Here is a 27,198-nt window from a genome sequence, read left to right on the forward strand (position 1 = left end):
AAAAGTTGATGTGAATTAGTGTTAAAGTTCCACCTTAGGTCAGCTGAGTGCCATTTGCCTGACTGAAGTTACACCATTGGTCGGCCAGCTGAGTGTTGGGAGTTTCCCATTTGGCAGTTGCTCTTTCAAAATAAATAGCCGTTCCTATTACATCATCGGGAGAATGTTAACGGGCAGTGTTACTAAGTACACTTCTCTCACGATTTACTGACTTCCTCAATGTCACACATTGACCATAAACATCCCACCTTATACCCATTTTTAAATTACCATGAATATTGTAATTAATTATCATCTTTATTTGGACCAGTGGCTTTGCTAATTATTCTTAAACTACTCTAATTTACAATGATTAAGACTATGAATGGTTATTTTTATATCCTGGAGGCTTCGACACCACATCCTCTGCAATTGTCTTGTTCGTCAATTCTCCTCATCACATCCACACTTGTAGCATCCAAAAACAAATTGATTTACTTTTTGAAGAACATCAGTTCTGCTGATATACTAAAATTGAACCAACTAGATTTATTGTTATGTAATCTGTGTACACAATGTAACATTGGCAACACCTATTGCTGCCACAACCCTACTGCACATAATGTAAATCTGACAAAATGCTCTCTGGCAGTGTGCCGGTTTTAACACTTGAATACTTGATTTACAGCTTGATTTTTATTTAGTTGACAACCCCCAAGGTCACAACTTTCTGTCTTCAGCCACGACCTTACGTTTCAATCTGAAATGCACAACTTCAGTGCAGTGCGTTGCAATCTGCTCTCCTCACCTCAGTGTTCTGTCAAGCCCTGTCTCTGAGTCTGCACTTACAAACGGAGGTCGACTTTGGACAGGAAGGGACAGAGTAGTTAATTATTTCAAATGAGAGGGAACGGCTTGATTACATTTTATTGTTAACAGCAGGTTGTGATGTGGTATTTTCAAAAAGCGATCTACACAAACAACTTCAAATAATAGTCTGCATTCTCTTGGTTGTAAAGGTTGGCAGAAAAGCGGCCATATTATTATATTGTTGAACTGGAGTAATAACAGGTGTGTGTAATTACACTTATTTCAGCCCTTATACCACATACAAAAATGGACATATTTTACACAACACAGATTCATTTTTTTGGGGTTGCTCTCTTCCTTCTTTGTCTCCTTCAGAAAACAATCCTCTCAGTTTCTCTAAAAAAGGTCCAGTAAATTCAAAAATCATAGACAAATGTGACTTTTGATCCAGACTGCAGACTAAGGCAATGTGAGATTAATTAATATGTTAAGAAAACAGCTTGAAAGCCTAATCAGAGTTGCTGCGGGTAACTGATCTATGTGATTTGGCGCTGCTGTAAACGGGAAAGACTGAAGAGAGTATTTTTTTATACGTCGTAAAGATTATTTGTTTAAGCCTAGCCTGGTTTAACAGAGTGTTTTCACTTCACCTCTCCTTTTATTACCCCCGTTTTTTCCTCCTGGCTGCTGATGACGTTTTTGCCTGTGTTTGCCTATCTTGCGTTTGGGTTCAGCTGTCTCTTGATAGTATTGTGTAGCACTCACTTCATGTGCGACCCTCCGTTCGGGTTACTTTGTGAACTGCGCTGTGTTAAATTCCATCTGGTTGTATCTGAGTGGCTTCCTCCCAGAACTCAGATTAGTAAAGGTCAGTGATAATGAGGGCCGAGTCAAAACACAACTAGTACTGCCGTGGATTAACATTATTGTGTGTGTGTGTGTGTGTGTGTGTGTCGTGGTGATTGGGGGGGGGGGGGGTCATGTGCACATGCTTGTGTTTGCAGTGTGGCAGTAAATGGCTCTCAGCTGCAAACATCATGTCAGTAAGTTTTCACTTTGTGTGTGTGTTTTGGGAGGGGGTCTGAATTGTTGGGCCGGATATAAACACTATACTAATGGTCTCTCCACACGGTAGGCAACTGACAAAAAAGTTCTAACCCCCCCATGCAACAGGCTTGATGCACGGTAGCTGATGGCAGCCCGGTTGAGAGAGAATTGCGTTTTTGCTCTGTTGCGCTTGTGAATTATGGTTGATGTCGAAAACTGGCCTCGAATCAGGCCTGGATATCGGAAAGAGCATGGTGGCAAAAATGTAATATATACAGCAGTCAAATTCAAAATGTAATTAAACAGTCATTACACGAAAATCAAACCAGATGATTACATGACATGTTTATGAAATCAGTTTTCCGAGATAGATAAGTAACAGAGGGAATGGCAGTTGTATAATTACCTCTGCCAAGGAGGTTGTGTTTGCATCTGCATTGGATTGTTTGTTAGCAGGATTACGCAAAAACTACTAGACGGATAACCATGAAACTTGTTGGAAGGATATGGGTCAGGGAAAACCCATTTAATCTTGGTGCGGATCCAGGAACATTGCGTGATAGGGCGTTTTATCTTATCTTGGTGCACATCTAAATAACAATCTGAATCTTGTGAAATTATATTCACTAGACATGTGAGAAATGTTAATTTAGATTTCTATTCAGTGCACACTATGAAAACCTTTTTTTCTCCGTCTTGCTGACTTCCCCCAAATGCGTCACCTGAACCTGATGCTCAACACTGACGTGATTGGTTGCATTCATGTGTATTTGTCATCAGATCAGTTGTAAATGTCATTAACAAATCCAGTTTCAGTGAGAACCTGTTTAACTCCTATACGATTCCTATTGGAGCACCAAGTTAGTAAGTCCTCTGCTAAACTGTGTGCGCTGGCATGTCTCATTTGGTATTCATGATTTACAAGTAGCATCAGAGCGTAATGTGAGAACAAAACAATGATGTCACTTATTGTCCTCCAACACTTCTATAATTATAACTGAGGGGAGAGGTGAGTGTGTGTGAGTGTGAGTGTGTTTGGTTGGGGGGTGGGGGTGGCTTGCTTAGCCTGCAGCTGCCCAAAAATGAAGGAAGAATCAGAAGACAAAAATAGTCTGACATGAAAGAGGATAGGAGAGAAGGTAGACCAAAGCGCTGAGGACTGTGAACGATCTCAGAGGTCTCGCACATGAATTTTAACTCGCTGTGCTTTGTGCACGGTTCCCCAAAATAATGTCCAAGCAGACTACTAATTAAGTAGTCTAATGACTCCTGGGTGGTTGACCCAGTAAAGCAAGTACTTAACCAAAGACTGAAAAAGTTTGTCACGCTCCACTGACCTTCATATCAGTTCTTGTACAGCTGGGTTTTGTTTCAGACTGGGAGGTACTTCCTTAGATTCACGCAAAAAACATGACATTCAAACTTTCTGTAAAATCCAAGTTATCCAATATCTACAGTATAGTACTCTGGATTCTCCCATAAAAGCTAGAGCTGGTTAATAAAGGCGTATTGCTGCATCCATGCTATGTTAAAGTGTGAAATGTCTTTCAGTTTAAAAAAAACCCAACAAATGGTCTAAATTTTGTCATCCAGACTTTAAAGAGTGTGCCACCTTAACACATAAATATTGACACTCCTGTTATTATCTAACACATTATTCAAGCTCTCCTAATTAGAAACTTCCCAGGAAGTTTTAACTTGTTGAGTCTTGTATGTTTATTGCAAATAGCGCAGCATTGTCCTTGATGGGAACCACTGTGTTGTTGAGTGTGCAGATGCAGTTTCTTCTCCAGATATCTGTAAAACTACAGCTCTTTGTGTCTTTGTTATGGGTATAACTGTTTTTATTTAGTTTTTAAAATGTGCTATTGTGAAAAATTTAAATTAGCATTGTTAGCACCAGTCCATCTATGTGTATTCATGGCCCAAGACATTGACTTTCTCAGGAGGAATCTAGAGAGAAATCAGGTGTATGGGTCGAGGAAGTTTTACATTTAAGCTCCTTGAATGTGTACATTTTATTACTTGTATATTGTCTCACAGACACCTGTTATAAACTACAAGAAAACAGAATATGATGCCGTATACCTTTTCCAGAAGACCTTGGGAGACACAAATGTTTTGTTAAGGGCAAAATCTGACCTCCAGGCTCTATTTTGGACAACATTACTCCAATGAGCTCAAAGCAAATGCTCAGTGAGTGACAGAGGAGGATAGATCAGCATAGGTCTCAGTGAGGACCACCCAACTGTTCCAGAAATCGGCTTTGTCCAGTCAGACAGGGTCTCATTGTGTCAAACAGTATGCACGTATGACATATTGTCTGTCTCTCTCGCCCACATGATCCAAAAATAAAAATCATTTGCTTCCCCCTCACACAAGCCCACATAAGGCCCTTCCCCTCTCCTCTGGGTTTAATGTAACTGTCATTTGCTTTTAATCCCTGACCCCCCCCCCCCCTCGTATTCAGTCTTAATCTGCCCTATTATACTTTATATGCAGGTCTGCACTGTCAGCATAAAGTTGTTGGGGGTGGGGGGGGGTTTAAATGCAGACATTAGATCATACCATCTGGACCAAGAAACACAATGAAGTAATCATGGAAATCCTTGTTTCCCATGACCCAAGATCTGGTTACGGAGGGAGGAAGATTTTGATAAAATAAATTGTTTTTTGCAGGTAATTTGTAAAACAGAGCAAGCTTCTAATTTGTTCAAGCCCGAGAGAGAGAATTCAGCAAATGAAATGACTAGTCTGTTGGAGCGACATAACAGGAGAAAGAGATGATTTGTGTGAACCTCCTCACTCTGCAACAACAGTGTGAATTTAACTGAAGCGTCTCTCTCTCTCTCATTGGTGTCAAATCTCTGAGATTTGTGTGTGTGTGATTTCTGCTTCTGCATATGTTGGCATGTGTGACTGTGCACCCACACCTTTGTGGGGACGAGTGTGCATTCTCGTATCTTTGCACTGCTGTTTGTGCCGCAGTTAGTCTGTGTGTGTATGTGTGTGTGTTTGCGTCTCGTCACCCTGGAGCCAGTCGTCCTCTCCTCTGACCCTGATCCCTGTCACCTGTCTGCTCAGATCACACACACACTCACACTCACACTCTCTCACACACACACACACACACTCACACTCACAATTGCTGTGACCCTTTCCTGGAGCTGAAACCCAATCGCAGTTGCCAGCCGTGCAAAACTTGCCAGCGCAGCAAGGTTTTGTTTTCTTTTTGTGGGTGTGTATATAGCTCCAAAGACCTACTGTCTGCTGTAAGATGAACTGAAGCAGAGTGATTGTTAAAAATAACTTTTATACATTACTGGCCTTGGCCGGAATCATGTGAAGGACCACGCCAGTGATGTACGTTCAGTGGGGCTCCAGTATAGTCACATAAATACAGTGCAGGAAGCAGGAGTAACTTGGGACGTGCATTTTGAGAAAAATGTCATTTGAAATTCACAAGGAACTTTTTGACCATTCTTAAAATACCCCCACACATGCACACAGAATGAGAGGGGGAAATCGAGAGAGAGCGGTGCACATTCGGACTTGATATGTTGGCTTTGCCTTACCTTTTGTTTATTTTACCCGTCCTGATCTGAAACCCAACGTGCACTTACCCTAATATTAAGCCAGGGCAATACAACAAAGATAGCTGTTGAGTACTGACTGTCTATTCCAAGCCTATATCTTAATCTTGCCACTCCGTGATAATGCAGAACTTTAAACACAGAGCTTGGTGGAAGTGTTTGGTTGGTAGACTGTTTCTAATCCACAATAAAAAACTGAAGTTGTTTGGGCCATTATAACCTGTAATGTCCTATCTGAATGCGCAGTTATTCTCGGAAATATTAGTATATTTGCATTTTATGTATGGGTGTGGACCCAAAAGCCTTAAATTTTTGTGCTGTTGCCGCTGTATTCAATGTGCAAATCAGTATCAGTAATTAATTTCAATGCTGCGTTTCTTTTCATGCGTTATTTTATAAGCAATACTTCTACCTGTCCACCATGAACTACTTTAAACCTCCTTTGAAATGGTTTAGTGAGGAATATAAAATGAAATCTGTTACATTTTCACAGTCACGTTCTAATACTTTCTGCCTTCAAGTCATCCTCTGCTTAAATAGTGTTTTCTGCCTTTTTTCTTTGTCCAGGAGACCAAGCCGTCATCTGGCCGCACCAGCATGCCGCGATGTCGGAACTCCGTCGCCACAACCACATCAGAAGAAACGCCGCACATCGGTAACTATCGGTTGCTGAAAACCATTGGCAAAGGCAACTTTGCCAAGGTCAAGCTGGCGCGACACGTCCTCACCGGAAAAGAGGTAGGCATGCACGATTGGAAAGCTTTTATCTGACCCTTGGTTTCACTTCCAGCGTCACTCCGACCTTCTGAACTTTTGAGACTTTTATTTTTAGCCAAATAGGTCACATTCTGGACAAAGGCTTTCCATAGGCTTGTTGCTAGGCTAAGAAAGCAGTTTTTACGCAAGAAGAAATATTTAAACCTTAAGTCTTTGTCTGGAAAATTAAGTATCACAAAAACAAACAGCCTTGATTGTTCTGATTAAGACACAGTGACAAACCGTCACTGAGATATTGTTAGCAAGTCTGGTTTAAGTGGCATTTGACTCCTTTTTTCAGGAAGTGACAGGTTAATCACCAAAAACTACTTTGGAAAGAAAAGGAGCTTCATATTTTTAACTATCCCTGAGTAGAAAAACAATATACATGTTTAGCGGATGTCTAAATGTTAATCTTCCTTCCTGCTTACTGAGAGCAGGGAAGGGTTCACGCTGTGATACACAGTAGGTCTGGTCTGATCTGAGGCTCGCATGGCTTTGGAGACGGTACATCTGCTGCAGGAGATTAGATCACCATTGTCCGCCTGAATAGAGAAGCCTAAATGTCTCTGGCTTACTGTGAATTCCAGATGTGATGTAACGTAGCACTCTGTCCCTTTAAGAGCGAAGCAGCGTCCGCTGTGAGCCCATGCCGGGCTCTGTCTGAGGCCCTGTCAAGCCAACTCTCGGCCTGTGTGGCGAGAGCAAGGGGTAGGCGGGCTCTGTCAATGTGTGACAGCCCTGTGCCTGACACCCTGATAACACTCCATGTGACTCGCTGGCACACACACACACACACACACACACACTCAAAGAAAACAAGGGATAGTCAGAGGGCATGAAAGAGTCAGACAGACAAGTACAACCAGAAAGAGGAGTGGAAGAAAGGAGTTAGTTGACAGCGAAAGACAGAAATGGGAGAGAGAGAGAAGTAGACCTCCCTCTTCCTGTGTCCTTGTTGAGAGATTCTTTGTTTCCTTGCCTGCTGTCTTTAAGACTTCTTTTCTCACATCATATGTCTCCCAGCTTGCTCTTTGCATTTCTATGTTTCTATCTCTTTATGTTTATGATGTTGGTTTCCACGTTGGATTATGAACTATAGACCTTGATATTATAAGGGTAAAACCCTGCTTCAGCTCCGTTTATATAACTGTCGTTTGCAGTAATTGTGCTTTTATCACTCAATGCTGCGAGATTGCATCGTACTGTTTTCACGTGTTTACAGGTTTTTTTGTTTCTTCTTTGGGACCTTTCCAGTATAAACACCATTCTTATTGGAATTAAAAGTCTTAATGTGGACCAAAGCCTGGTCAAAAACTCATTTCTGAGGTCCTGGGTTAGGGGGTGAGGTGTGAATTTAAGTGAGGTGAAGGTCAGGGTTGGAATTGGTTATGGTTGAGGATACGGGTTTGGCCGTCCACAAGGAAGTGTGGAATGGAAGTTCTAACAAGGATAGCTGCGCAAACTTAAAACAATGCTGGTCAGGTTTTCAGGGAGTGTGTGTGTCTGGGGCTGTACAGGTTTGTGTGAGGGGGATGTGTCAAACCCACTAACCCAGTGTAATGAATGAATGAATAATAGTGTAATAATAGATGAATATGTTCTTGTTTTGCTTGTAGGTGGCTGTAAAGATCATTGATAAGACACAGCTCAACTCCTCCAGTTTGCAGAAGGTGGGTCTCTCTAACTCTCTCACACACATGCACTTACACACACGGGCGACGGAATGAAATCCAGAACTCAGTCCCTCTTATCCCTTTTTTGCAGAAGTCATTTTCACTCTTCCTGCCCCATGTGTCTTTCTCTTTCTCTCTCTCTCTCTCTCTCTCCCTCTCCCTCCCTCTCTGTTTCTGAAGTGGTCTAGTTTTCAGAGAGAGTTTTAATTACAGGAAACAAGCTGCAATTACTTCCTTTGATCGTGGCAGGGTGGAGTCTGTCCACTTAAACGCACAACTCTAACCATGTACGCTTGCACACTAAACATACACACACACCAAGTGTCTTGCAGCCACAGACACAAGATATAGAATACACACTTGTGTGCAAAATCACTCGAAAGCATGTGATGTTTTAGATGTAGCAAAAGTTTAAAGTATTTGGAGAGTGACACATTTTTGTGCTTCAGACTCTGAGCTTCAGCACATCAAATTTGAAATTTAAATAAAGGATGACATGTGAAAGCAAGTCTCAGCTTCAATTTGAGGAGGTATACGTCATTATAGAAAGAACTGTGTGGGCGATGTGGCTCTTTTATCACATTACAAGCAAGCTGCATTCCACTTGCGGAAGACCAGGCTTAAAGGCAGAGACACAACATGCAGGAACTGGAGGTGGTTGCAGCGATGGCCTGGGAGAGGATCACCAGGAAAGATCCAAAGAGTCTGTTGATGTCTGTGGGTGAAAGATTTCAGGCTGGCAATGACCGCAAAGGTTTTTACCCAAATATTAAATATGAAGATGTTGTTTGACTTCACGTGTAACTGTTGAATCACCTTTGAACCCCTACATTTTGTGCACAATGTGTAAAACAAGTTATATCCCCCACTAATGTTATTCTACTCAAATTAAAGCTGAAACTTTCATCAAGCATCTTTTATTTTACATTCAACAGCATAAAAAAAGTTATTTGTAACTCTCCAAATACTTACATACAAGTCAGACTCCCTTGCATCGATTGTAAGTAAGCACTCAAATGCAAATCCATGTGCACTAGCCAATTATAGTTTTTGCAGGGATTGAAGTTTTCCGTCAATTGGATTCTAGAAAAGCTGAATGAGATTAGTGTTGATCTAAAGTGGTGGTGGGGTGACACATTGAGCGAGCCTGGTGGCTGGGATGTAAAACGCAGACTATCTACAAGGTAAACATCATGACCCAAACACAAATATTCAAGGGCGCGTAGCTACACTGAGCTGCCTATATTCCCTGAGAAATCTAAGAGAAAAAAAAAATCTATCTCACAATGCTTTAATGGGTTCTCTTCTGACCCATAGTTTCCACCAAATTTTGTGTAATTCAGTTATCCATCAGACAGACCAATAAACAAACTCAGACGAAAACATAACCTTGGTGGCGGTTATTACCTTCATTTACAACAGAGTCCCCTCAAAGACATTGCAAACAGGCAATGTTGTCAAACTAACAGGCCTATATCATATGTGGAAGATGTTGGCTTTTTATTCATCAAAACCCTGAGGAGCCTCATGTTAGAGATCAGAATTTGTTCAGCCAATCTTTACCAGTCAAAAGGACTTATTTCATGTTTGTTATGTATTTGTTATGGTTTTTTTAAGGGCAGTAAGAAAACCAGTCACCAGTTTTTAAAGCCAGATTTAGTAACGGTTGTGCATCAAAGGAGCTTTACACACAGGTACTATAGCTGACATTAGGATAAGCATAAATTCAGCTTTAGGGCTCTGATTTACATAGTTAAATATTGCAGTCTCTGTGTTGCTGTTTTGATTGTTTAGCAACACTAACAGCTCCAGCCTAGCAAGTTTCCAACAGTCTGTCTGTCTACAGTGTGACTTCCAGGTTATTTGCCCCCAATACATCCAGGAAGCACAGTGTGACTTTATCTGCTGACTCAGAGTAAATAAATTCCTACGGTCTTTACCGTAGGAACAGACCGGACGGCGTTAAGGTAGACTTCGGTTGAATTAGTACTTTTGAGTGCTACTGCCTGTCTCTCATATTGTTAAGAGTTTACAAGTAGCTGAAAAAAATCAAACTTTTCACTTGGGTGTTAAACTCTGGGATCCTTAAATATTTTTTTGGCAGACCCTGGTTTTAAACCGGTATTGCCGGAATCGCTGCTGTTGCGTCACCACGAGCCTTGTTTGTTTTTGCCTTCCTTCGAGTAATCTGACTCACATGTTCATAAACAGGAGATGAATGTTTGTGTTTTCAGTGTCATTTGACACTACAAATATTGAATGGAGTCTTTGCAATGACACTTCAATCTTAAACTAAAACAGCTATTTTTCAATCTCAGAATCTTTTTTCCTTTTCCCTCCATGTCCATTTGTGCACATACACTGACACTAAATATCTTTGACACCATTTGCACAGGAACATGTCGAGTATAAATGTAACTCACAACACCACCACCTGACATCTGAAAGTGTGTTTGACACAACACTTTGTGTGGCTTGCTTTCTAACAGCTCTTCCGGGAGGTGAGGATCATGAAGATGTTGAATCACCCCAACATAGGTGAGTCACACAGACACGTGAGCTGTTCACTCTGTCATCACTCACTAAGAACCAGACTGTTATGCATTCATAATCCTTTTGCTATTATCATTCCTCTTTCTTCTCCCACCTCCCTCCAATTCACTCATCCCTTTCCATTCAATTCTCATTCCTTCTTTCTTTCTCCACCTCCAGTCAAGCTCTTTGAGGTCATCGAGACAGAGAAGACACTGTACCTGGTAATGGAGTATGCTAGTGGAGGTAAGTGCGTGCCACTGTGAAATCATTCCCCCTGAGGCTCGGCTCTCTGGATGCTATCATATGGTTCCCATCAAACAAAAAATGCTACCTGTCTTTAATGTACAGCCTCTAGAGTCTTTCAGAAGTTATTTGTCCAAAGGGTTGTTATCAGAAATCGCAATATCCTCTTTTGTATTTAGCCTGCTCTTGTGTGCTCTTTTTTTTTTACGCTTATGTTCTCAGATGAAATTGAAAATCAGTTTTTCTGTCTTACATTTCAGGCCGTAACTTAGAAATTACTTAAAATTATGACCATTTTTGCTCCTTGTTTTTAAAGCACAGTACTCCTCAGATCATTGAACCAATACTATTAAGGAGGCTAGTGTCCGTTTCCAACACTAAAACTTCTCTCCTCATCATTCTCTCGTCTCCCAGGAGAGGTCTTTGATTACTTGGTGGCCCACGGCAGGATGAAGGAGAAAGAAGCCCGTGCCAAATTCAGACAGGTGTGTGCTGGGGGGAAATTTTCTCTACTTGTGTGTGTAATATCATAGATAAATTATGCTAATATGTTTAATTTAGGATAAGGTTTGATTGAGATTTAAAGTGCATCGTCAGTGTGGAGTCTTTCTGTATTTGTGGAATAGTGGCAGGTGGGATGGGAGCAGAAGGAATCATTTTTAGGGGACAGCCTTACACACGACTTACTACATATCATTTATGGTTAAAACTATGTATTTTATTTTTAAGAAACTCTGTGTAATTACTCTTAATTGTTTAAATTAAGCACAAAAAGACTTCTTATGCTTTCAATGATAGAATTTTTTTTCTTACCATTAACACGAGGGACTGCTTTAATTTTTCATTCCTACTAAATCCATATGATTGTGTCCTGATGAAATCCTAATGAGGAGCTCTCACTGATTCAACCTTGCCATTTTGTCATCCTTTCTCTCACCCTATGACTCCCTCTTTCTCTCTCTCTCACTCACTTCTCACTCTGCAGATTGTGTCAGCAGTGCAGTATTGCCATCAGAAGTGTATAGTACACAGAGACCTCAAGGTGAGAGAAAACACACACGCACAAACACACATTCATGAATTACATTGAGCGTTGAAGCGCAAGCAGCCTCTCTCTCTGAGCCTCTACTCACAAAGATGTCATTCTCTTTCAAGTACAATGACATACCCATTCATCTCCTCACACACACACACTCACACACACACACACACACACACACACACACACACACACACACACACAGACACAGTTGACAGCTGTACGTCTTTGGTCGTCTCCTGTTTTCTCCTTGTGTCTCTATTTTACTCCCAGTCTTTGATTCACAGTATGGTTGCCAATAAAGAAAAGCAACACACACTCACTTATCTATTATTATTTCCGGGTCATTTTGGTTCTTAGTATTATGCAGTTATAAATCCTCTTATTGTGTCAGCAGGCAGAATAAGAGGACAATACATTATCATGATAACTGTAACAATGATCAAGCGGGAACCTTTCATCCCAAAGTCCCACTCATGGTTATTTTTAACTTTTTAATAGACTTTTGTTTTGGATCAAGAAACATTTTCTGCACATTAAGCAGGCGATGATGGTTAATAATGGTTGTCCTTTACCAAAAAGAAAAAAGGGCAGCATGGGAAAAAAGAGGTTTCTGGAGGACAGACAGTTCTCATTATTATAATGCGTACCATCCTGCACATTATCCTAATCACTCTTGATCTGAGGGGTTACGATGTGAAATCCAGGACAGGCTTAACTCTACTGGGCCTGACACTGCGAGAGCAATTTTGATGTGCAAAATTATTCTCTCTGGGTCCAGAGATGTAAAAGAAAACAGTCCAGATAAATCATGTTCTACTTAAGTTTTAAAACACTGTGCCTACAAGAGTAGTGGCTCTTTTTTCTTCTGAAAAACACATCATCACAGTTAAATTTAATTGTTCGACCAATTGAAAATATTAATGAGCTGGGGCGGCGTATAACTCACCTGGTAGAGCTGCCCCCCCATATCGAGGCTTCATGTCTCTGCAGCATTCTGGGTTCAATTCCAGCTTGCGGCCATTTGCTGCGTGTCACCCCCAGTCTCTTCTGTCCCCCCTTTCACGTCTAACTCTGTCCTGTCAAATAAAGGCCTAAAATGCCCCCCAACTTAAAAATGTTAATGAGCTATAAATAAAATCTGCCAACAAATAAATGACAAGCCAGTTTTTGTTTATTTATTAGGTCAGCGCTTACAGATGATGTCAGTGATGTATTAAACACACACAGAAGCTGCAGAGTATTCAGAGCAAGTGAAAAGGAGAGTGCACCTGTTGCTAGGCAACCCCCGCCTCCTTGCTCACTGGCTCACTTTAGGCTCAGGAATACACACACACACAGAAATAAACTGTGCTAGCTCACTTTGCCCATTGTGTGCTACTTGCAGGCCCCAAGCCATTACTCTTAAAACCCCTTCTCTCACCAAAGACCCAGTTTTTTCCCCAGAGAAAGGTGTATTTCAAATATAGTGTCTGTAATGAGTTGCAGTGTGTAATTACTGCTCTGCATGTCTATTTGTCAAACTCTTCTGCTACAAAGTTAATGCTCCTCTGACAAGTGTAAAAATATCACAGTAATGCAATACACAAAGCAAATCTCAAGTATTTGTTTTGTTTCTTGGCGCATGTACCATTTAGGAAAAAATAAATCCCAGCACATTGATTATCTTTCATTTTCTCCTGTATCTTTTTCTCCCACCACATCCTCCTGCACTCTACATCATAATTATGTCTTTATTTTCATCTCTTTTTTCATTCTCTCACACTCTCGTCTGTCTGTCTGCAGGCGGAGAACCTGCTGCTGGACGCAGACATGAACATCAAGATAGCGGACTTTGGCTTCAGTAATGAGTTTACTCTGGGGAACAAGTTGGACACATTCTGCGGCTCCCCGCCCTACGCTGCCCCGGAGCTCTTCCAGGGCAAGAAGTATGACGGGCCAGAGGTGGACGTCTGGAGCCTGGGGGTCATCCTCTACACACTGGTCAGCGGATCGCTGCCCTTTGATGGACAGAACCTCAAGGTCAGGGAAAGGAGAGCGAGTGTTTGTGTGTGTGTGTGTGTTAATGTTACATAAGTGGATGTCTGTATTCTGTGGGTGGTTGCAGTATTTGTCATGCTGGTTTCTGTTCCTCTACAGAAAGCAGAAACTGAACTCAAGAATGAGTGAACTTGTACTTTTTAAATGGATTTTGGTGGTTTTTTTAGACCGAAAAGAAGATTCAATACTCTCTGAGAACTGTACTTATTCTCACCACCTATCACACTGTGCATTCAGTCAGTACCCACATGACTCATTCTTGAAGTGCAGACACATTTTGGGTGGGCGATATGACATTGAATGTGATGCTATTGATATTAACATGCCTGCAGAACACATCGATGTTCATTAAATATGCCTTTGCACTACCTCTTGCTGTGCACACTTTTGTTTGACACCTACATTTCTAGGTTTACTAATTATTTAACAAACGACTTCACTGTCTTCTGTTTTTAATCCCTTGTGGTTGATGCTATAATAAAATATATTCCTTTTCTTTATGTGTGATGCACTCACAAAAAGTGTGAAGTGATTACGTCAGTGTTTAAGCACTTCATTTAATTATTTTGATATTTTAATTTCAGTATTTGTTTTTCTGAATATTCAGTCCCTGGCAGTCTAAGCTCCTTGAAAGCCTCTTTTGTGCATTATAGTGTTTAAACAAGCACTTATCCTCCAGTGTCTGAATAAGTGATAATTTATGAGACCCATAATATCCACTGAAGTAAATTACCAACACTTTAGGCAATGTTAACTATTTGTCCCGGGTGATTGTATGGAAGCTGAAAAATATCTAAAATCAACTAAATCAAAATTAATTCATTACCAGAAAATGAATGAATGTCATTTTTTCCCCTAATGTCACACATTGTTTGAATCGTAGCTTATTTTTCGATGCTGACCAGCTTTTGGTTAAGTGAATGGGGTGCCTGTTCAACAAAACTATTAATCATTTGTGGGCGTAACCGCAGCTAATGTTGCAATTTAGCTAATTCAAGCCAAAACAGAGGGAACTATATTGAGAGAGATGTAAGGAGCTGCATACAGATGAGATGTTGATTTAAAACACATCCAAAAATGTACAATGTTTGCACAAACGCACAACACAATCAGGATAACCAATCAAATCCTCAGTCTTTCCTCCTCCAAAACCTAAAGTTGTGCCCTTTTCCATCTCCAGGAATTGAGAGAGCGTGTCCTGCGGGGCAAATACAGGATTCCCTTCTACATGTCGACTGACTGCGAAAACTTACTTAAGAAGTTCCTCATCCTCAACCCCTCGAAACGAGGCAGCCTCGAGGTACATGCATCAATCGACACACGCATTCACAAAGCACAAGACACTGTTGGATTGCATTGTTGAAAGCATGTGGATATAAGTGAAGCTGGGTAATTTAAAAAATCAATTTCTGCCATGTTATTACCCTTTTATTTAATTCTCACGTTGAACAAGACTTTCCTTATATTTGTATTGATAAAACATGGACACTGAAAAAAACGTACCTAAATTATCAGTCTTTGAATGTAGTGCTATACTCTATACCTGGCCTTACCAGCTATATGTGACTTTGTTACTGAAGTGTAAAGTTCTTTTTAAAACCATAGTAAATACTTGTGAGTTAATAAATTTATGACTTGCTGAATTTGGTTGCACTAAAGGTGGATGACTGGAAACTGCTTTAGACGGAAGGTTTTATCATTCTTTAGTTTTTGCTTGACCTGTTAAATGTAGAAGCAGCACTGTAAAGTAAACTCAAGTTTTAGTGCCAGAAATCAGTCATGTGTCTGTTTCATTTACACCTGCTTTAGAGTTTGAGTGTTTTAGATCAAGCAGCTCACTGACTGAGGGTGATTGAATTTACATCTGTGTAAATCTCATTAAGCAATCTGTGAAACATTATGTCCTGATATGTCCTGTTGCCTTTGGCCACAATTTTTACCTGACACAATCTGTTTGAATTATGTACGTGATCATCATCCATTTTTTTGTGTCCAAGGGTGTCCCTGAAAACAAGACGGGTCATCTGTAGGAGTTCATCTCTTTATTCAAAGCTCAGTGAAGCTCAACTCAGGATGCAGAACCCTGAACTGGAAAATCAATTGTTTAAGAGTGGCTGTTACAATTATGTGTTTATTCCTCAAAGCAGATATTATTTTTTGAATGGAGAGATTACTACGACGGAGTGTTGCATTATGGGTTGTTTGTAGCCTTAATGTTGCTGGGTTAGTGAGTGTTTTCAAGTCTGTCTATTGTGAGGCTTTCAGAGTGTTTGGTTAGTCCAGTTTAACCTGCAGGAGTTTCTTAAGGCTGGTGTAACATGTTCTGCTGCCAAAGAGGAAATAGTCAAAACAACTTCCTGGTGTCTTCCAACATCTTTACTAAAGGGGGAAAAAAACATAGAAATATCTGCCATACAGCCTAGAATTCTGTCCATTGTGAGCGAAACCTAAGCCTAAATAAATCCAGGGAAAACCCTGTGAAATTTATTGTACATCTGAATGTTACAAAGGAACATTTATTTCTATATTGACAATAAATACCTAGCTGAGCCCGTGAGAAAAACCCTACTGAATACAATGGTAATGGTGTACCCTCCTTGTTTGCCATCCACTCTTCCCTTAACCTTTCCTCCCTCCTCTGCTTTTTCCCCTTCATCCTCTTTGACATCTTATGTCTCCCTCTATCTGTCTGTTTGACTTGCTCCCAGCAGCAGATAATGAGGGACCGATGGATGAATGTGGGCCACGAGGAGGAAGAACTCAAACCCTACATTGAGCCCCAGCCAGATTATAAGGACCCCAGGAGGACAGGTAGGCACAGAGACACACAGAAAAAAGGTAAATGCATTCCTTTATACATATGTTCATTTTTTCACTCACACGCAACGGTCATGTGTCCTTCGGAGAACAGTGGAGTAATTATGATCTGCTTTTTCTGTGTGCGTGTAGAAATCATGCTGCAAATGGGATTCTCTCAGGAGGAGATCCAGGACTCGCTGGTGAACCAGAAGTATAATGATGTAATGGCTACATACCTGCTACTGGATTATAGGAACTCTGAGGTATACTGATTCTCTTACGCTCACTCTATGTTGTTCTTTCAACCCATTGAGACCTTGGGCACTGAATAAAAACACACTCTAAGACCTGAGAGCTGACAGAATTGCCAACGTTTATAAAAACTGGCCGAGATCTCCTCTACTTGTCTGAAACGCTACTTTCAAAACTTCTCGCAGGCTAAGAGCGCTAACAAACAAATAATATTTCCCATGATGCATTTTGCCTTTTCCACAAGCATTTCAGTGAATCACAATGTATTTCATCAGTCACATGTCTTGAAAACACATACGTCTCATCTAGCTCTAAAGGCAGAAGCATGCAAACATCACATCAGGTCTGAGGCACTATTTTTAGTCCTTGGTATTTGTTGTATCCACACCAGAGCATCTCTGCATTCATCTGCTCCTGACACACATTTGTCTTGTTTTCTCTTCCTCAGCTGGATGAGGTTGGAATCAAGCCTCGACCAGGAAGTGATGTAAGCAACATTAATGCCCCCTCCCCGCCTCACAAGGTACAATGAGAACACATAGTTATCTGCTAACACGTAACGAGGTCTCCCGACTCCAGGCAGTGACACGTGATCACAACATAAGCAACCAGTGAATCTACTTTGATGTTATCCTCTTTTTAGGTTTGTGATTGTAGACCGACACACAGTATCAGTGAGCATCAGAAACCACTGCCTCCATGCATGCTTGAAGTTTTTGCATTAATGGTTGAACAGCTCTATGGATTAGAGAAAAGTGGCTGTAAACATCCCAATCCCAATATGCGTGTGTGTAAACCATCTGTGACATAAAGAATGACACAGTGACCCGGGTCCTTCTTGTCTAAGGTACAACGCAGTGTGTCATCCAACCAGAAGCCTCAGAACCGCAGAACCACTGACCAGGGTGAGATCTGTGTGTGTCTCTTGAGATTGGGGGGAGCCGGTGTGTGTGTTTGTGCTTGGAGATGAGGAGCAACTTCAGTTTTTGAAAACTCTTCACAGTTAACTATAGACATGTTATAAAAAGAGGGGAAGAAGGAGAGGGAACAGAAAGGAGGTGGAGCAGGGAGGGTTGATTCTATATGGGAACAGAGAATGAAGTAAGAAAGGAGGAGTGGAGAGGGGACAAGGTGTTTTTTAAGAGGGCTGGCAGAGCAGATTTAATGAAATGAAGCCACGAAAGAAGGTGAGACTGATTTAATAATAGTGTTGTCAGGATTTTGACCGATGATTGGCAGAAAGCTTCAAGTGACGGCCTTTCTGATGCACTCCCTCTTTCCCTTTCTTTTTCCTAGGCTCCTCGTACTCTAAGAGGGGGGGTCAAGCAGACAACCGGACTGCAGCTGATGATTCTGGGAGGAAGGGTTCGTCGGGCAGCTCCACTACCAAGGTGCCGGCCAGCCCTCTTGTCTCCACTGACCGCAAGAAGAGCGCCACGCCCTCCACCGTGAGACCAATCTCACATACACACACACACACACACACACACACTCACTCTGCATACACGACATTTTCAACACTGAGATTTTTGTGTTTAAAAAATCAAACTTATATTTAAGGGTTTAGAATGGATGTTTCCTGGCTTCCCATCCTGTATTGACTTACACAGACGCCACGGTGTGTTCCTTGAGGTTCCTGATCACATCTTTCCCCCGGACTATATGGACATCTACCTGTTTGACATTTCTCCCACTCCCTTGTTAGTTTTGTCGCACCTATAAGGGTGGGACAACAGTTATCGTTTTTAATATTATATGGACTTCTGCTCCACCCAACCTCAACATGATCAAAGCTTTTTATCCGTCAGGGCCATGAAAAACAACCGGGCAGGTGTGCATGGGCTTTAGATGACAACTTAATATTACTGAGGTATCCGTAAATGGGTTTTGTAATTGTTTGATTGTGCAGGTAATTTTGAGCAGCTACTCTTAAGGCATCATTTGGTGAGGATTTAATAAAGTTTAGGTAATTAAAGTCATTGCTGGTTCGAGGCTGTTCCAGGAATAACTGGTCACCTTTGATGTCATCCTCCCTCCACTGCACTGATCCCTCACTGTCCATAACTATATCCTGAGTTGAAATTATTCCTTTATTTTTAACCCTCTTCTTATTTTCTCCCTCTCTTCCTACAGAATAGCATCCTGTCCACCGGTACCAGTCGCAGTCGGAACTCTCCTCTGACAGAGCGAGCCACGCTGAGCCAGGGCATCCAGAACGGCAAGGACAGGTACACAATCACAAAAGAGACACGTTTTCAAACCGACAAGGACAAGCACACCCACATGCTGTCATTCTCACATACACTTTGTCGTTAGTCACTTGCAACCCAACTAGTTGCTTCGAGGCACACTGCTTCATCACCAGCACACATTTAATACAAACACACTCATTATGGTCTGTGAATGAAGCAGTGCCACAGCTGTCTCCGCGACTGAATCCCAGACCTTTGCTGGTGCTCTCCAGAGCGCTGCCAGCTGGCTCAGGGAGGCCCGCGGCCCAGGGCGGGGTGAACCCTCCTGGATGAGGAAATCAGGCTCTCTTGGGTATTTAGGCCAAACCTCCAGTAGATTACAGATTACCCGAGATGGTCTGATGGAGGCCTGCCAGTCAGAGCAGAGCAGGGTTCGCTGGACACGCACACACACACACACATTCTCACGTTCAAAGGATGACACACAGTGGCCCTAACTTATTCTTCAAACTAACTTTTCTTTCTATTTTCTTCTTTTAAAAAAGTTTTATTTTTTCAAAAAAATAGTAGAATCTCGGTTTTTAAGAAAATAAAACAAGTTGAGCTCCATTCTTCTTTATTTCCTCACTGAATTGGTCCTGCACAGTTCTTTTTTTATCCTTTCTCATCTTATCCTTCCTTGTTAAACTTTTACTTCCAACTCTCCTTTCTTCCTCAACCACAATAAACAACTTCACTTTGAACCAAATTGTCTTTAGGCCACACTGGAGTTGCTTGATTGTGAACTTTCTATCTTCACACTTTCACACGTTTATTTAGTTTAAACTAAATCCGAGTCGTCAAATTTCTCGCTCAGGAGCGCGTATATATAAACTACCCGCATATCCCTCATGCATTAACCAGCCATATGCTTTTTGTGTTTTTTTTATTTTAAGCATTAAACATTAAGCCAAACCATAATTCATACAAAGTGGCCATTGTCATTACTGCTTAATTCTCAAATGACCCCTCGTTCCCACAATAGTGTCCATCACAAAAAAATGATTGAAATGAATCCATATTCATTTGACACGTTTCTTGAACACTTCATGGCACCGAAGTGGTCATTTGAGACAGCATTGCTTTTTTTTTAATACTGTGGGTCTGTTAGCCATAGTGGACTCTGCTAACGTAGTGTTTGTCATCCGCTTTGATTATTTTTAAGTTACTTTATTTGATCATCATTAATGCTTTGAAGTTTGGGCTACTATTCTTGTTAAACCCCCTCCCCATTCCCAAACCTGCCCATTTTCTTTCTCTCCTTTTCTAATTTTCCTCATCTGTTCTTTTATCTGCGTCTGAGCTCTTGTCCCTCTGGATCTCAAGTCACTTGCGTTTCCTTGGCATCTCCTTTCTTTTCCCTTTTTCCCACCTTCCTTTTTCTTTTATGTCTTTATATTAATCTCTCCTCTCTCTCTCTGCTCTCTTTCTAAGGAGATTAGGAAGACTTGTGATGGAATATTAACTCTTAGTGGCACTCCTTGTACTTGGCTCTTAATAAGCTTACACATACACAAAAAGATCTACACACACATACTGAGGCTCTACACATACAAACTCATTGACACACACACAGGCTTAAACATACATGTCACACATGCTCAAATGGTTGCCACACACTGGGTTGTCCAGTGAATGCGGTTATTTTTCCATCACCAGCCGGGCTAATCCCTGTCAGAAAGAGTGTGTGTTTTCCTCTCCGCTATGTGTTTGTTTTCTTTGTAATTAGCAGCTGTTTGGTTGACCTCTATAAATGTCCCTCTCTCTCTCTCTCATTCCTCTGCTCTCTCTTCAAGCTATCTCTCTGTCGTACCACTCTCCCCCGTCTCTTACTGTTTGTTTCTGTGTGTGGAAAAAAAAAGTCAAGTCCGAGCCGCCAGCAACGTGCAGAGCTTTGTAGCCCGTAGCAACACTTTGCTGATTAATAAAGGGTTCAGGAAATAGCCTGTGTTGTTTTGGCTTGATTTTAGTTTTAGAACCGCATGCACCATGAAAATGACAGGAAGTTTCGAAAAGGAGTCGTCAGGCACTTGACAGGCAGAAGTCGCAAGACAGGTTAAACCTATAAAACGACAAGCTTGGAGGTCAGAGTTATTGTCTCATCTAAGGACAGTGAAAACAGCTTTATGTCCTGTCCAACATCTGCTTGTCTACATGTACTTAGTGACAGTTATGTAGATTTAAACTAGAAACATTTATTATGGGCTGCAGATGACATAACTGTGGATTGATATGCAATAACTATTGCGAGGGAACGCAAAAGTAAACAATTATTCTTCATGGGAACCTTTAGGGGCTCCGTACAAACAATGCAATGTAGTGTGCTTTAAATCAGACATTAAAAATAGGGATCAAATTTAAAAACCAAATATTTTCTCTGAGGTTATTTACACACAGAAGAGGGATTTGGTTCGGGCTTATTTTACTTGGCACCCAAACAAGATTAACTCTAGTATTTTTTATATGTATGCCTGTACCAGAGGTATGTAAACCCATAATTTTATTTATATATTTAAAGGGGTGCCTTTATTGTTTTTGCTGCACAATATGTCGCATTTTGATCTGACTTTATCCACATGATGTCTGTCTGTTTTCAGTCTCTTGTCAAGTTGGTCTTTTGTGCTCTGCCTTTTGTGTCAGGCAGATATTACATACATAGATGGTTTCTTTTTGTGAAACCATGATGGAGCAATGTACAAAAAGACCAACTTTTCTTCATTGTTTCGTGTCCTCTTGTTCTACGTGTTTGCTGTTTGTCTTGAGTGTCTACTTCCTCTATTCTCTCTCCTGTGCTCTCTGTTCCCCCACCCCACCCTTAGTGTGTGTTCATTAAGTGCTGCTTCTAACCATGCTCCACCTCACCTCTCCGCCCACCCACAAACAAACCCCGCCCATGTTGTGTTTGCCTATGTGTGTATGTTGGTATGTATGTTTGACTTTATGTATGTATGGTGTGTGTCTCCTGTGTCACTCACGTGTGTTGGGGTGTGTGCATATACGTGTGTTTGTGTCGGGCGGGGCACTCCCATTCCTACCCCCTCCTCCCCCCTCCCCAGCCTAAACACTCCGGGCTCCCGCGCCTCCACTGCCTCAGCCGCTGCCGTCCTATCCTCCTCCTCCTCCTCCTCGCGTCCCCGCCACGGCAAGTCCTTGTCCTCCTCCAATCATCCATGCCCCTCTGACCTGCATGCACCACGGCCCAGGCAAGTCTCTTACTCACTCTCTTTCTCACACACACATGCACACTCACAGCCCCGTTCAGCACGAACCACTTAACTCAGCACAGATCAACATCCTTCCCATAGTGGACAATGAGGAACAAGAAGAGCTGAAGAAGGGATAAAGTGATTTGTTGTCTCTAAAGCCTCCATCCACCGCTGCTTCATTAAAGGGAGGGCACCAACTTTTTTTATATATATATTTTGTTTTAAAAACCAACTCTTTGATTACATTTTAATCACACAGCAACAGATCCTGGCACACAGTGGAGAACCATTCGCCAATATTTGTCTCCCCGAAATTGTGTATTCCCCCCCCCCCAAGAGTTGGTGGGAACACAAACCGCTCTGCTTACCAACTCACACAAACACATGTTCCCAAATAATAACTGAATATAACTTTTTAACTATGTAACCATTTCTGTAAGATTTATTCTTAGATATTTATTTGCCTGTACAGTATGTAATTGTCTTTCAGTCACCTAAAATCACTAGCTATAATGAATATAAAGAAATATCCAGAAATATCTTGATAGATTTTATATTTATTAACAATAAAAAGGCTTGTTGTGTTAAACCAAAGAGAAGTTCAGAAGTCTGACCTGCGACAACGTTACACTTGTTTTTGCATTTAGATCCTTTTTTTTTACGGAGATATTTTTTTTCCGCTCTCTACAGTAAGCCAAACCAGGAAGCAAAGTTAGCATTAGTTCAGCAGCAAAGACGGTACACAACACTATCTTATCTGAGTCGCAGTGAGTTACAGTTCAGTCAATTTCTCGAACAAAGACATGCCGTACTGAGTTACTTAGCAACAGACAAGTCAACAGCAAAGCTCAGAAAACTGTGCAAGCTCAACTTGTTTGACGTCGCTCGTTCTTTGGCCAGTCAGTCCTGCTCAAACCTCACACTCACCCAGCGGACCTGCACAATCAAGACTGCACAATAAGAGCTTGAGAACTAGATGAGCTGGTTTTTTGTCAGTGTAGACAGACCACAAATTCAGGGAAGAGAAGTTGGTGGACCAGCAGACATTAGGTCTCCAGCCAGAGTGGTTTCATTTGCTATATATAATCTTCATTATTGACTGACTCTTTAATGGGGTGTGCTGCTTATGTAACTTCCCAGTCAAAGGAACAAATCAGTAATAAATTGAACAAAGTGGCATTTCCTAGAAACTTTGAGACAATATTATTGGATAAAAGTGCTATATGCTTTCATCTTGAGCATTTTCTTGAATGTAAAGCACGACCCTAAGATTATGAGCACAAATATCAGCATGAATAATTTACTGTTCATGTTTTATTATTAAAGAAAATATCTTTGGTGATCTTAGCATATAAGCCACCAGGCCGTCAGGGGCACGATATGAACAGTTTTGCTGTTGTAACTTTATTTAAGTGCAGATGCTCTGGGAAGAATCAGGCAAAATGTGTTGTGTTGTGTTGATGTTTGTGTGAAACTATATTTAAACAGTTGCACGCCCTGTGTGGATAATTGTCCTTCATTTGGTCATATGACGTGTTGTGTCTGTTGACTGGGGTTTTTTCGCTGGCTGGTAGATTTAAATTTCACTCCTGTGTTAAGTAGAGCTACATTTAAGGTTCTCACAGCCTCTGTTTTTTTATTAAGTTGTCTCTACATGTATGAATCCACCTCAGCTATGAATTTGCCGGGGAAAACCCTGTCTTTATTTATTAAGCGTTAATTAAGCTGTGACAAATCTGGTTGGATGAGTGAAATTAACTAACAGATTATCTTGTTGGTCGTCTGTGTGGTTATGGTGTGTTGGTGTGTTGCTCTGTTAGCTTGCTCACCCGCTTGACGGTATCTGTTTGATGGGCTACTTTGATATTTTCAGTCCTATTTTTTTTTTTTCTTCTCCTGCCAGCCATCTGTCACAATACTGGGGTTCTTTGGATATGTTCCTCAGCTCTACCTCTACGTTAAATACTGTCTGAGGCTGAGCTGATCTGCCACTTGCTCACACAGAGACCCCCACAACCTTTTGTGACAGTTGTCTAGTGGAAAAAATAAAACAACCCCCAAATGTTAGGTTAAAATTTCAGCAGAGCAAATGTCAAGGTGGCCCTCTGGCTGTATGTTGAAGTCTCGTTCTGTTGCATGCGTCGGCTCAGCAGTGAGCTTGGGCTGTTCAGAACCTGGTTGGGAACGCTGGAGAGAAGATACCGCCCCAACACTTAGACTGTACCCCCGAGTGAGGATTTGGGCACCTTTTCTCAGAACACAGTCTGTGTCCTCAAGTCCCACTCATTCCTGTTTTATCCAGCTGTCCCCAGATACCCTTCTGAAAAACTTCTTAAATTCACTTCTTATGAATTTCCATTTTAAAGCGCCAGTGTTCAAGTGCTGTCATGAAGCATGTGACGTGCATACATTGTATATAAAGATGGACGGCATGTTTCCACTTCCTACTGGAATATCCAGGATAAGACTGCTGCAATTATGTGCATCTATCATCTGGAGTCAGAGGCTGCGCATTATCGATGGATCAGGGATGGAGCCATGGTATCGAGGTTCTGCCAATACACATGCTTGAGCAATTGTGAGGATTGGGTACCGAAATCCGTTGCTACATAGAAGTTTGGCTGTATTTCATATGAAAGGATTCAGACACCGAGACCTATACTGCAGCCAAAATTATAATCAAAATTATTGGGCTTCACCTTTGGGGACCTATCAAGTTGTCCGTCTTCATATACAGTCTAAGGTGTTGCTGTTCACAGGCACCTGGTATAGGCACATTTGTATAAACTAGAGGTGCAATCTATTAAAGGCAAATCAAGTGTGCCGAGCATGAAAATGAGTCGTTCCTCTAAGACACATTAGCATCCACCTCATAAAACATGGTATAACAAGCCTGCTTCAGAAACTTAGTCCGTCACTGCTATTCACCTTAAATCTGTAAGTCACAAGGAAAATATTTTCATGTGTTGAAAACTTCCTCTTAGTGTAATGTATTTACTCTTAATCAACAGACATCTTCATAACTACGTCATTGATTCCCACTAATAAGCACGATCCAGCCTTTCTTTCCTCTGTATTCATAGAAGAGACGTGTGTGTGTGTGTGTGTGTGCATGCGTGTCTGTCTGTGTATCTGGAAAACATAAGCATAGTCGGCACTGAAAGAAGTTTTGCTTAATCTGTTCATCACAGAAGCTAAAGTGATGCTGTTTTTTTTCTTGTGTGTGTTAGAGGTCTGCACAGGACCATTGTTTTTGCCCGATGAATAACGGCATTTTTTACTCATCTGTATCATCTTTGATACGAGACACATTTTTTAAAATTTCCCTTACGCACCTTAATAAAAGCCATAATTGTTTTTTAATTGTCTGATAAACCACCTTTGAGATTTAAGAAAAAGACAGACAAAATATTTCTATGAATACACTTAACTCAGTTATTTTTCTGCCTGCTTAAATTTTGTATAAACAGTTTCTCTATTAAACTTCATCCTGCGATGATGACGTTGAAAACCCTCAGGGTAAATACATCCTGCAACTTTTGTATTGCCATGCATGTCCTGTAGTCCTCTCCAGCCCTCTACAGTGAATCGCTGTGAAACCTGTGTTGCGATTGCCGTCTGGTCGTTTTTTAAAGCAAAAGCTAAATTTTAGCTGAATAAAATATGTGTAAGAGAAAGAGAGGGATCCCTTCGGCAAAAGGTAAAGAGGATTAAATGGATAGTTCACAGAAAAATGAAAATTCACTGATTATCTACTCACCACTATGCCGATGGAGGAGCGGGTGAAGTATTTGAGTCCACGAAACACTTTTGGAACGTTTCAAGGGTAAACAGTGTTTACTCAGTGTCATTTAGGTTAAACATGGTGTAAATGACACAGTTTTCAGTAGAATTTGAATGTCGGGGCCTGCGGACACTTGGTTGACACCACACGAGCAGCATGGAGGCATGTTGTGTTTTTTCTGTTTTATTACATCTGAAGTAGAGGTCACAATTGACTTCTCTGTTTACGCCTGAGACTCCAGAAGTGTTTTGTTTTTGTTGAGTAGATGAGTGAATTTTCATTTTTCTGAGAACTATCCCTTTAAGTGTGCATCTCTACGCGTGTGTCACTGACCTGATGTGACGTAATTATTGATTTAGCACATTTTAGGGATTTTCTGATAAACATGATGGTGAGCAGATGTTGAACAGACTCAGTTGACACACCTTCCACAGAGGTAAGTAGCACTGAAGAAGTAATTTTCTTCTCTCTGTCTAACAGTGTTCTTCTCCTTCACCCCTTCCCCTCTTTTATGCCTTTCTTTCTACTTCTCTCCTCTTGCATCATCTCCTACACCTCACTATGTTCCTTCCCTTTTCATTCTATCCTCCCCACCCCTCCTCTTTCATACTGTCTTTCTTTCTTGCTTTCTCTCCTCTTCGGTCACACCGATTTCTTATTAATTTGCACCTCCTCTTCTCTGCCTCTATTTTTCCATCACACCGTCATCCCTCCAATCTTTTTTCACACCTTTCCTCCTCTCCACATCCACCTCACGGCTCTTCCACACGCTCCTCTCTATCAACTTTGCTTCATCATCCCCCCCTCCCTCCTGCCATATTCCTCCTTCCTCTCTCTTTTTCCCCACTCTCCTACATAGTGCTCCACCGCAGCGGGCGCCCGGTGCCTCCCCGTCTGCCCACAACATCAGCAGCGCTGCTGTGTCGGACCGCACCAACTTCTCCAGGGGGGTGGGCATCCGCAGCACGTTCCACGCTGGCCAGCAGCGGGGTGCCCGGGACCAGCAGGGCTCCGCCTACCCAGGCGGGCCCGCATCCCCGTCGCTGTCACACGGCAACAGCCAGGCACGAAGGGCACATGGTGCCACTGGGATTTTCAGCAAGTTCACATCCAAGTTTGTACGCAGGTGAGTGACAGAAACAGAGGCACAAGCATGGGAGAATGGGATGGGTGAATAGTTCAGATTATACTTTGTGGTTACACAATAT

At 41.6% G+C, this 27,198-nt stretch overlaps 1 protein-coding gene across 16 annotated transcripts in view; it reads left to right on the top strand.

Annotated features, from left to right (window-relative positions):
• mark2b (MAP/microtubule affinity-regulating kinase 2b) overlaps window positions 1-27,198 on the top strand; it is a 46,989-nt gene that overhangs the window by 10,880 nt on the left and 8,911 nt on the right. For 6 of the 16 annotated variants that reach the window (XM_034615584.1, XM_034615586.1, XM_034615587.1 and 3 more), the window contains exons 2-17: window positions 5,997-6,167; window positions 7,805-7,858; window positions 10,351-10,399; window positions 10,574-10,639; window positions 11,054-11,124; window positions 11,625-11,681; window positions 13,464-13,700; window positions 14,899-15,018; window positions 16,427-16,556; window positions 16,668-16,780; window positions 17,218-17,292; window positions 17,617-17,674; window positions 18,066-18,217; window positions 18,903-18,997; window positions 22,057-22,203; window positions 26,850-27,116. In XM_034615584.1, the coding sequence (XP_034471475.1) occupies window positions 5,997-6,167; window positions 7,805-7,858; window positions 10,351-10,399; window positions 10,574-10,639; window positions 11,054-11,124; window positions 11,625-11,681; window positions 13,464-13,700; window positions 14,899-15,018; window positions 16,427-16,556; window positions 16,668-16,780; window positions 17,218-17,292; window positions 17,617-17,674; window positions 18,066-18,217; window positions 18,903-18,997; window positions 22,057-22,203; window positions 26,850-27,116 (1,862 nt within the window). The remainder of the gene's footprint in view (window positions 1-5,996; window positions 6,168-7,804; window positions 7,859-10,350; window positions 10,400-10,573; window positions 10,640-11,053; window positions 11,125-11,624; window positions 11,682-13,463; window positions 13,701-14,898; window positions 15,019-16,426; window positions 16,557-16,667; window positions 16,781-17,217; window positions 17,293-17,616; window positions 17,675-18,065; window positions 18,218-18,902; window positions 18,998-22,056; window positions 22,204-26,849; window positions 27,117-27,198) is intronic. The other 10 variants (XM_034615588.1, XM_034615591.1, XM_034615597.1 and 7 more) reach the window with 7 other exon arrangements.

This window comes from Hippoglossus hippoglossus, chromosome 18 (assembly GCF_009819705.1).
Source record: "Hippoglossus hippoglossus isolate fHipHip1 chromosome 18, fHipHip1.pri, whole genome shotgun sequence".
NCBI lineage: Eukaryota > Metazoa > Chordata > Actinopteri > Pleuronectiformes > Pleuronectidae > Hippoglossus > Hippoglossus hippoglossus.